At 43.7% G+C, this 11,321-nt stretch overlaps 1 protein-coding gene across 3 annotated transcripts in view; it reads left to right on the top strand.

The window, feature by feature from the left end:
* The first annotated feature begins 189 nt into the window (after window positions 1-189).
* KLHL20 (kelch like family member 20) overlaps window positions 190-11,321 on the top strand; it is a 26,032-nt gene continuing 14,900 nt past the window's right edge. For 2 of the 3 annotated variants that reach the window (XM_005430875.2, XM_031065188.1), the window contains exons 1-3: window positions 190-207; window positions 1,542-1,602; window positions 8,463-9,036. In XM_005430875.2, the coding sequence (XP_005430932.1) occupies window positions 1,580-1,602; window positions 8,463-9,036 (597 nt within the window). In that variant the 5' untranslated portion in view covers window positions 190-207; window positions 1,542-1,579. Of the gene's footprint in view, window positions 208-1,541; window positions 1,603-8,430; window positions 9,037-11,321 lie in introns of those variants that run through there. The other variant, XM_031065187.1, reaches the window with a different exon arrangement.

The raw sequence follows: 11,321 nt of genomic DNA on the forward strand, positions 1-11,321 counted from the left end.
GCCGCGGTGCCCGGTGCCCCGAGCTCGCCTCGGAATCGCTATGCGGTGCCCTAACCGGGAGGAATTGCCTGTCTTTATTTGCAGGGAGCTGCGAACCTGAGTAATTTGCAAGTGTGGCAGACAGCAAGTCTGGGCTTATTCTTCATTAGCCAGCTCCGCTGGTGTGTCTGGGATAATGCTCCTAGAGAGCGCTGCCTGTGAAATAAGGTTCTTCTTCACGTAGCTATAACAGTTCTGTAGTTTAATTTAAATATTTTGCTTATTGTTGGATGCAGGGTTCCAGTCTGACAGTGCCAGTCTTCCAAAGATGATCTTGCTTTTCCTAAATTTAATTTTTCTTTTTCCTCTTGTGAATGCTACCTGTGTTTATTTTAAGGTTTAATTCATTCTCATTCTGTCATTGCTTTTCCCATAGTTCAGTGATTTCCCTTTTCTCGCTCGTTTCTGGAGGGGTAGAAGCCTGTGACTATCAGTGTGGAAGCAGAACACCTTTCTGTTCTTTTAATAGATTTTTTTTTTCTTTTTACAAAAAGTTAGGCTTATTGCTTTGAATAATAATTGAATTTAATGTATTCCTAAGTGAATAGCTATCAAAAATGAAATTGGGGCAAGTGATGCCCTTGTAAAAAGGGTTAATTTACATTAGAATTAGAAGTTAGTGGTTGAATATGAAAGGCCTGTGCAGTTTGCAACTGTTATTACTCTCAGAAAATGAATATTTCGAGTGGAAGTGTAGTGAACGTCAGGCAGCATCATTCATCTTTGCAGATGTAGTAGCATTATTAGCATCCCTCTTACCTCTGGGGCACAGTTATCTTCAATTTCCAGACACAAGTTTTATCTTCTATCAAATTCTGGCTCTGCAGTGTAGCTGGTGAGCAGCGCTGTGCTGTTTATTAGGTGCCAGCCTGCCTTAAATCTCTGCTAAATGTGTGAGGGAGAGATACCTCCTGGCTCCGAGCAAGGAGTGACAGTGAGCACCCTGTCACTTCAGATATTTTTCCCTTTGGTGGAACAGTTTTAAGGATTCAGGGAGGCAGGCAGTTTGCTGACTTTATAATGTGTGTGTTCTGTTTGGTAAGGAATCTTTGTGCAGCCATGGTGGAAGTGTTTTTAATGCTGGTGATGTTTTCTTCTGGTTTATTCTCTGCAGTCCAGGTGTTGTTAATCTGGGATGTGTACCTATAACTGGATGAGAGCTCAAAGGCACATTAGGACGTGGCTGTGGGCAGCTCTGTTCTCTTAGAGGGAGACTGAAGAGGGGAAAGAAGGTTATTTTCACTTGGAAATTGTTGGTTTTCTTAGTTTTTTTACAGAGACAGGGTAACTGAGAGGTGTTTTAAAAGATGTTATTCTATTATCAGTCTCCATGAGTAGTGAGACACAAGAGATGTAAAACTCAACGCCATTCTATCAGAATACCAAAAACATATCAGTTCATTTGTAGAGACAGAGCCTAGCAAAGCATTCCATCAAAAATTAAAAGCAACTCATATGAAGTCACCTTTTTTTTCTTTTTTTTTGTTTCCCCGTTGGATCAGGTCTTGAAGTGTAGGGTGAAGGTTTCTCTTCACGGTGCATGGACGGAAAGCCAATGCGCAGGTAAGACACAAAAACAATTGTTCCTCTCTTCCCCAAACAGGATAAATCATGTGGGTTGGTTTTCTGTGTGCCTGGACTGTAAAATCTTGTGTGGTTTTGGATTATTTTTTTTTTTTAAAGCCTGGCTATGGGGAATTGGGAAATAAATAATTCCTCTTTAGTCCTTTCTTAAATGTATTTAGTTTTCAATATTTGCAAGGCCAGATGTCTTTAAGGAAGAGTATGGAAGACAAGTTACTGTAGTTCTCCATCCCCTTTTCCACTTCCCCCATTTACTATCATGTTTAAAACTCAGTGTTTAATTACTTAGGTATCAAAGCTGTGGAAAATAGACTGCCTAGGAATAAATTTAAACTTGATTTCCAAGGGGCATTATTTTTCCCTTAAGGAAGGGAGTTTGGTGAGGTCTTGGGTGAAAAGGAGATTTCCTTTTCTAATTATGGATACCAGCTGCCTCAGTTCTAATGAGCTGGAGATGCAGCTGAAGTTTAATTCAGGGGAGTTCTTGCTGTGGTTGTGTCAAAAACATTCTCTCTCATAGAGGGAAAAGTTATCACAGTAGTTCAGCACGATGACAGGTTTGCAAACGTGGTTCTCTGCTAGTTCTTGTTGATTTTCCTTGCTTGATGGCAATCCCACAGCAGAATTTAGCAGCAGATACATTTCTGTACATGATGCAGGCTGTGTGGAAGCAAAGTTGCCTGAAGTTCTTCACCTCTGAATGGATTGGAGAGAACTCAGGCAGCTTGCTTGGTCTGTTTGTGCTCTTTGGGATGTTGAAAGAAGGAGAACTTTATTGTGGGTAAATCTATAAACATTCATGTAAGGGAAGGCAGGGCTTTTAACCATAGATGAATATACAGAGCATTCTTAGCCACAGAAACCATTAGCCTGGGTTCTGTGTAAGGAGGCAAGAAGTAAGAAGCCACTTAAATCCTTGAAGAATGGCACAATGCCGTTTTAATTAAATGAATTTTAATGAATTTAATTTGCTGTGCCGCTGCTGCAGTTCAGCAGTGAGTAAACCTGGGACATGACAGAGGCTGAGCCTGGGTATTGTGCTGCATTTGTGCCAAGATAAGAAATGTGGTTTGGTCAGTGAGGAGCTGTATGTGACTTTTGCAGTGAATTCCTTTTCCTCCAAGATGGATTAAATAGCAGATGAGCTTTCTTTCATTGTAGCCCTCTTCAGTGGAGATTGTTTAAATCTAACCAGCTTTTTAGGTTTTGATGTTGCGCTCCATTTATCTAGATGTTTTTGCAGAATGACATAAAATTGGTGACTAGCTTGACTTGTGTTCTTGCTTTCTCCCTACTTTTCGTGTTCCTGATGGGAAGATTGAGGTTCTAAAGTTGTTTCTGTGCCTGCTGTTTTCTGTGTCACACTGAGGCAGAGAATTCACGTGCTGGAGTTTGTGTCTGTTTGTGGGTTTGTGGCCTTGGGCTTGCTATTGTGGAAGTTCTGGCTGCCACTCAGTTTTAGTTTTTGTGGTGGGCAGCAGCACAGAGCTGAAGAAGTGGAGTTTTTTATTATTGCTGCAGCCTGGCCTGACAAGCACATCTCTGCTGTGAGCTGTGGACTCCAGTTCTGGAATACACTCGCCTGTTTTAAGGGCCTCAGTGTGGCTTGTTAAAATCTCTGTTTGTTCTCCTCCTTTTGCCTGTCTTAGCAGAAAATGATAAAAGGTTCCTGATTGGATTTTAGGCACAGATCTTCCTATGAACTCCAGCTATGCAGATGGCAGAGCACTTTCTTTTATCCTTTTACTCAGGGCTCTGAAGCCAATTTAACACCCCCACGTGAGGTGGGGCAGAAAGGAGAAATAATGATCCGCAGCTCTGCCTGCCCAGGTGGTGCCTCAGGTTTGAGCTTTTATATTTTTCACATTCTGGGCTGCTTTAGTGAGTCTGGGCTTCCTATGAGCTCTCTGCACAGAGCAGGGAGACAAAACAATTCCTGCTCTAGCCGGGGACCAAGGACAAATGATCCAAATCTCAGCCCCAAGAGCACAAACAACATGGGCTGAAGAGAGAAAAACAAGACAAATGGAATTTCATGGACTAAAGCTGTAATTAAGCCATTAACTCCAATACACTAATCGACCAAAACTTTTAGAAGTGAGAGACCCCATGACCTGTGGAAGAGGGGAGTGGGGCTTGGCCAGTAATGGGTTAATAAACACAGCGAGATGGTATCAAATGTGTACAACATTCAGAGGGGGAGGAGGAACAGCTTGAACAGACAAGGAATTCCAGCTATTCCTGTCAAGATTATAGCAGGGAACACAGAATTGCTGCTGCAAACAGGATTTACCCTGCATTAGGAATGAAGGGGTGGTTGGGGCAGGCTGTTCTTGCTCACTCTCAGCAAGAGAATGTGGCTTTGCTGAAGGGAAAAACAAGGTAGCAGGGACCTCTGAGTGAAGGGCATGGTCCCACAGCACCCAGCTGGGGAGGGCAGAGCAGATCTGATGGCCCGGGCCAGACAGGAGTCCTGGACTCCTTGGGCAAGTAGGGGTGAGGAAGGAAAGAGGGAAATCAGTTCAGGATGGGTGGGTGCACAGTCAGCTGCAGACATATCTTTAACATAGCTCAGGCAGGAGGGCTTGAGCAGCTCCCAAATAAACTGGGGAAGCTCTCCCAGCTCTTCCTCACTCAGCTTTTTCCTGGCAGCTTTTTCCCAGCTTACAGCAGTGTTGAATCAGAGCAGCCAGACCCAGCAGGAGGAAGGAGGCTTCAGATCCTGGTTGTGCGCTCAGGAGTTATCCAACTACCTGGACATAGCTCTTGCCCAAAACAAACTACAAAAGGCTCAGGAAGGTTTTGGAAGGCTCCAGTAATGACCTCCTCTTCCAGAGTATGGGCATCCTCAGTTTCACCCTGACTGGGATGTTTTCCTCAGTCAGGGTGAAACTGAATTTTCTGTTCTTGGTCAGTAAAATTCAAACCAAGCAATATAAATAGAGGCAAATACACCAGGTCCTTGCTGGTTTCCTTTTGTGTAATGTAAAATAGTATTTCAGTCATGTTTATCTGCTTGTTTGCATAAGTTTGTTGAGAAAACTTACTAGAATTTACTAGCTAGGCAAGAAAATGAATCAGTGGTATTTTTCCTGATAATCAGACTTCTAGCTAACTTGATGCCTAAACTACTGATGCCACAATAAAGCATTTCCATTTACTTGGTTGGCATGTTGTGGTGGGCCAAGTCCATGGCCCTTGTTCTTGCAGCTTTGTAATGAGTATAGGAACTATTTCTTAATTTCAAATCAAGGCATTGACAGAAATCACTACCAGTTTGGTTTGTTATTTTTACTTGCTACTAAAATCTCTTCCCACTGAAATCCACTCTAGCAATGTATGATTTTTGGATTTCAGTTGATGTTTTTAGCCTGAAATGTGTGTTTCATAAGCTTTAGGTCAGCCTGTTGTTTTCTGCTGAACTGTGTTAAAGCCTGTTTGTAATCTTGTGCTAAAGCACACATTGTCTTAAAAAATGCAGGTTTGAAAGTTAAGGTGCCCTTATGACAACATGGGAGGGAATTTTCCCTAGATGTGTGTTATTAGGTATTTTTTTGAACTTTGGGAGGAGCTGTTGTGAGGATGGATGTCTCATACATGCCCCTGTTAATGAATGAAATTTTGGGCATTAGTGGAATAAAATGGAGGCAGAGCAGCCTGTTTATTTAGCTTAGTGTTGCAGACTGCCTGTGTTCCCATTTGTACTTCTCAGCAGTGTGCTACAAAAACTGATCCTTTGTCAGCCCTTTCTTAATCCCATTGTATTTGCTGATTTCCCCAGCCCTGCATTTTGATGGAAGCTAATCCCAGAATATCTGCATAGCTGGGTGTGAATGTTTTATCCGGTCACACACACACACACATTTCCTCTGGATCCTCAGCCCTCCTTAATCACCCTGGCTATTCAGGAGCAGCTCTGAGTTCTGTGTAGGGGGAGGCAGCTCCCCTGCCATGTGAGAATCAAGTGCTGCCTTCTGTCTTTCACACCTCTGAGCTACTGACTCATCATTTCATTCCCTGTGCATATTTATGCATAATGCACGCAGAATGCAGTGGAATTACAATCTTTGTGGAGACACAAGCCAGCAGAGGTGTCCTTTAAATTCACACTTCTGTGCCTGTGTGTAGCAGCAACCCACCGAGCTTCACATCAAGCATCTGGGTTGATCCAGCTTGGAAATTCTTAAGCCAATTGATCACTGGCTTCTGTACCACCCAGAGATAAGTTATGGGGGAATCAGGAATGTTTGGTTGTTACTCTTTTTTCCATCCATTCAGTCTTCTTTAATCATTAACCAGCACTTTCTCCCCAGGAGTGAGGAGGCTGAGTACAATGCAGGCTCTCAGATAAATGCTGGTGGGAACAATGCAGGAATGATTTCAGTTCTTGCTAACCAGACACCTTTTCAGTGAGTTAAAGATGTGTTCAGCGGGGCCTCATTTGGGCAGAAAAATCCTGTTCTGTCCTGGCTAGGAAAGACAAGGGCTACTGCCTAAATCTGTAAGTAATCCTGTGGCACAAGATGGTACATCCCATTGCCCTGTGTTGGCAGGGAGTCTTGGGTTGTGGGATTGGCAGGAATAATGTGTATTTCTTCAGGCAGCATGGCCTTAATCTCATCTGTCTGTGTTTAGAACCTGTGCCACTCTGAGATCTGCTTTAGGGCTCTTTTTAGGGGGAGATGAAGAAAACCTACAGGTGTGACAGAGGGGTTGTGTGCTTTCAGGAAAACCTAGAGGTGGGACAGAGGGGTTGTGTGCTTTCCAAAAGGATGCCCTGTCCTGGATGTGCACCGTCTCTTCTGAGCTGTAGTTACATGAAGTGGGTTTTTATTTGAAAAATGCTTCTTCTGTTCTTTGACTGACAGCCTGGTCAAGACAAACTGTCCAGAACTGTAGTAGCATGTGTCTTAAAAGAGCTCTTTTTGTGTTTTTTTTTCCTTCCAAGGGTTGGTTTGACAAAGTTCAAAACACTTAATGCACAATAAAATAGGTTTAGCTTGCTTAGCAAGAGCCAAGCTCTACAGGGGAATGTTTGTCACCACCTTTCTCCATCTTTTGGTAGAGGGATTAAATTACTTACCTTCTGGCCTTGGCTGCTAAGGACTGTGAAAATAAGCCAATTAGGTAAATTAATCTTCAGCCCAGGTTTCTTGGGGTTTTTGCAGGGGTACTGTTAATTGTGGTTGGTGTGTGTTGCTGCAAGGGCAATTTAGTTTATGCATTGTTTGTGAGGAGCTTGGCAGAGCTTTGAGAATGATTGTCAAACCCCCCAAAGGTTAATTTGGGTTGTGAGGGACAGGAGTGGGTGAAGGAGAGTGAGAGGCAGTGTAAGAGCAGAAGGATTTGTCAGAGGTGTCAGGGAAGCAGAACAGTGATGGATGTAAAAAAAGATGGAGCAGAGATAAAAATCCAAGGCATTTAAGGTGCAGAGGCTGAGCAGGAGCAAGCAGCAAAACCCAGAGGGGAGCCCCAGCTGGATCTGTGTAACCAAGATAGGAGGAAGAGGTAATGGTCTAAAACATCTGAATATGATGATCAAGAAGAGGGTGTGGAGGGAATGGGAGAACAGGCTAAGATGCAAGTAAATAATCTGAACTGCTGCAGAGACTGGTTTCCCAGTGTTTAGAAGGTGCATTTGACATAATAATGAGGGGAAAAGATGTGAGGTCTTTTTTTTAATTCTTCAAGCCTGTTGCAAATTACATTGAGCCATGGCAAAGCCAAGCTTGATTTCTTTTTAACTCTTAATTTGAACAGTGGGGTAGTGACAGCTCACAAATGCCAGTGGATCAGGGAAAAACTGGTAGTGGCCAGCATGTTTTGGGTCTTTCAGTACATCTTCAGTGGTGATAAACCATCAATATTGTGATATTTTGCTCAATGTCTTTTAATTGCTCTAAGTGATGGTTTTCCTTTGATGTGGAAAGAGGCAGCACTTTCCCGGTTTTTCCTAATTGCCTCTGAAACTGGGAAGAGACTGTGTTTCTTCTCTGTGTCAGTAACTTAGTTTATGTATTCTTAAGTGATTTTTCATTCCTGAAGTTACCATCCCGATTTCCCGTTCTTCCTTTTTTGATAGGTTGATAGTGGTGGATCCTTGTTTTATCTTTTTCCTGTTTGGTTTGATTTGGTTTTACCTGCCTTCTGGCATTCTTGGGGAAGATGAACCTTCTTTTGACACGTGTCAGGGAGGGTGGGTTGAGTCAGGAGACTCCATAGCTCAAAGATAATTGAAGAGGTGATGATTAAAATGGGTATTTTGTGAACCTGAAAGATGCTCATGGTACTCTGCAGGCCATCTTGAGCTCCTGAACTTTGTGTGACAGCTGAGTGTGTTCAGACATTACAGTGATGAGTGACCCCATTAAAAATGTAGGTAGAACAGAAAAGTTTGGTTAAATCACAGAACTGGAAATCCATCTCCACCTCTGTCAAAGAAAACTCCAGCATTTGACAGTGGGCAAGCCAGCTAATCTGTGCTTTGAGTCACTCTGTGAAATGGGGACAATGTGCCTTTACTCCACGAGGCTACTGCGAGGTTCAGCTCATAAATATGTACATGTAGCTGGATATTACAGCCGTGTGTCATCAAAAGCCTATAAAAATAGCAATAAATAGAAGCCTGCTGCAAGTTGGCATTTGTTTACTTCTAAGCAAGCTTTGCTTGGAGATGGATTCCTCTTTCATGTGGTCACGTGCTTGTTTTCCCATCCTGGCTGTGGACTTACGGGCACGGCTTGTGTCTGTGTCCCTCGGTGCGAGCTGTGGAGCTTCAGATCCCAGCTGGCTCTGGGATCCCTGACCATGGTGCTGTATCTGTATCTCCTGCGCTGCAGGTGTGCCAGCACTCGCCCAGGAGAGACCGGAATGGACGTGACCAGCCGCTGCACCCTCGGAGACCCCAACAAGCTGCCTGAGGGGGTGCAGCAGCCCGGGCGCATGCCCTACATCTCCGACAAGCACCCCCGGCAGACCCTGGAGGTCATCAACCTGCTGAGGAAGCACAGGGAGCTCTGTGATGTGGTGCTGGTAGTGGGGGCCAAGAAGATCTACGCCCACAGGGTGATCCTGTCGGCCTGCAGCCCCTACTTCCGAGCCATGTTCACCGGGGAGCTGGCGGAGTCGCGGCAGACCGAGGTGGTGATCAGGGACATCGACGAGCGCGCCATGGAGCTGCTCATCGACTTCGCCTACACCTCGCAGATCACCGTGGAAGAGGGGAATGTCCAGACCTTGCTGCCAGCTGCTTGTCTTCTCCAGCTGGCCGAGATCCAGGAGGCTTGCTGTGAGTTCCTCAAGAGACAGTTGGACCCTTCCAATTGCCTGGGCATCCGGGCTTTCGCTGACACTCACTCGTGCCGCGAGCTGCTGAGGATCGCTGACAAATTCACACAGCACAACTTCCAGGAGGTAAGGAGCTGGCGTGCTGGAATTGTGCTGCAAAATGCATCAATGTGGCCTGTGAGAACTTTCAGCAATTCTCATTTTCTTTTTTTCCAAATCCTGCCTTTTCACCCACTCTGTGCCCTGATAGTGATGGGTACCAATGATAGGACCCATAATGATGGGTGCCAGATGTACCAGATGTTAACTGGGGAGGAAAGAGGAAAAAGGTGGTAGGGCTGTGTTGTACCACTGGATTGTATATGATGCACAGCATTTCTTCCCTGAAAGGTGTGTGGTGAGTGCTTTGTGGGAGTCAGAGTTGTGGGTGCAGTTGGATTTGGCATTGAATCTGTCCTGCCTGCACAATGGTTTGACATTCCGCTCCTCTTTCAGAAATATTCTGGATTCTGTATAGTTGGAGGGGGGCAGGTTAACACATCAATAATTGTCCTTACAAAAGTAAGGACAACACATCAATAGAACCCAAGGAATTTGATGTTGAGCTCTGGGATTGGAAAAGTGGGTGTTTGGGGGAGCGTGAGGCTGCCTCAGGGGAGTCTTCAAATCCCTGGTTGTAGCAGAACTAGAGTTTTGCATCTATTATTCAGCAGAAGCTGTCTGAAAGTAATTCAGATGTGTAATATTGTAGCTGACCTTTATAAACTCAAGTTTCTCATCCTTTGTTAATTCTGCCTAGATGATTTTTTGGTGAAAAAAAAAATGCCAGCAGCTGGTTCAGAGAAGGATCAACATAATAATTAAGGATTGTGTGAGCAGTAGTCAGAGAAAAGTGGGTCTTTACTGAACTGCTGCAGAAAAATCTCCTCTTCCCACCAGCTTCACAGGGAGATCCTTTCCAAAGGGAGGAACTCCAGGAACTCCTGGTGCTAATTTAGTTTCCCCAGAGAAGCAGCAGTATGGAAGTGCTGTGAGTGATGGCAGATTGTCTCTTTTTTTTCCCTTCTGACAGGTGAGAAGCAGGTTGGAATTGTATTAATTTCAGTCAGGTAGTACTTAAGAAAAATCTGAGCAGGAGCAGCACAACAGAACACAACTGTTGGACATAGTGAAGACAATTCTTGGTATCCAAAACATCAGTTTACTATAAAAGCTGCCATTAAATACATATTTTCTAACCAAATAGAATTTGTTGGTAAGATGAGGGGTTTTTTTTTGTAGAACTTGGTGGTTTCCCAAAGCCCTACATTTTAGCTGGCCACTTCATATCCTCTGTGCTTGCTCTGAACTTCTTTTCTTCTGGATTTGTTGGTTTGGTTTTTTTTTGGAGGTGGGGGAGCAAAATGCTATCCAGATGGTTGTTTATTTTCAGTGCTTGGTTGTTTTACTGGTTATTAGATCTTGTTATTACATGAGTAGGGCATGCTTACAAGCCTCTAAATAACATTTTAACAGCTTGACAGTTTTGTTTTAAAATGTTTTAGTATTAATACATGCAGCTGGCTGTTAAGAGCTGCTTGCTATGGGCTTCTTTTCTTTTGCAGTCCCTTGAAGACAACTTTCTGTTTTCCTTATCCCTGTTAAAGCACAAGGAGGAAAAAGAGAAGAGAGCACTCTTCCTAGAAGATGATGCAAATTATAATTGACTTGACTTAAACACAGCCTCTGGAAAACTGAGGCTTAGATTAGAGCACTATTTCTTTGGCCTGGGCAGGTTTTGGTGTCCAATTCAGTGCCCCAGGAGTTCTGCAGCTCTTCATACTTAATAATCACTTCTTTTGCTTCCACTGTTTCTCTGTAGACAGTGTCAGTGGTGCTGCTCCTTGGGATTGCATTCGATTCTGGCAGTATTTTCCATCTGGGGAGTGGCTTGGGGATCCCTGGGGGAAGCCAGGCACTTGTCTGTTTAACCATCATCCACTGTGGAGGTTGAAAACTGATAAAAAAGAAATACAAAGGTGATAAAAAAATTTGCCTTCCTGTGCAGAGGCTCTGTGGTCATTGTTCCTCCAAGCTGGAAGAAAGGAACGTGAACTGGGGATTTCCTGGGTGCTGAGGTGAAATATTAAGCAGCAGGCACCAGGCCAACCCATGCAGTTACTTTGAATGCAGTTTGAATTGCTTCATGTCTTCTGCTGTGCTAACCTCTGCTTCTATTAAATTTTTATGTGTATTGCTGCATTACATCATTAACTTCTTGGTAAAATGTTTTTTCAGTTTTTTCCATTCCTCCCAATTTAATTTGTTGCCTATAACCCTTAGTGGATTTTGTGCATATAATGTGAAATGGTTCTATTAACAACTCCACTGTACAAGAACAGCTGTTTTATTTTTATTTTTTTGTCTCTTGA

This window comes from Geospiza fortis, unplaced genomic scaffold, assembly GCF_000277835.1.
Source record: "Geospiza fortis unplaced genomic scaffold, GeoFor_1.0 scaffold250, whole genome shotgun sequence".
In the NCBI taxonomy this organism is placed as follows: domain Eukaryota; kingdom Metazoa; phylum Chordata; class Aves; order Passeriformes; family Thraupidae; genus Geospiza; species Geospiza fortis.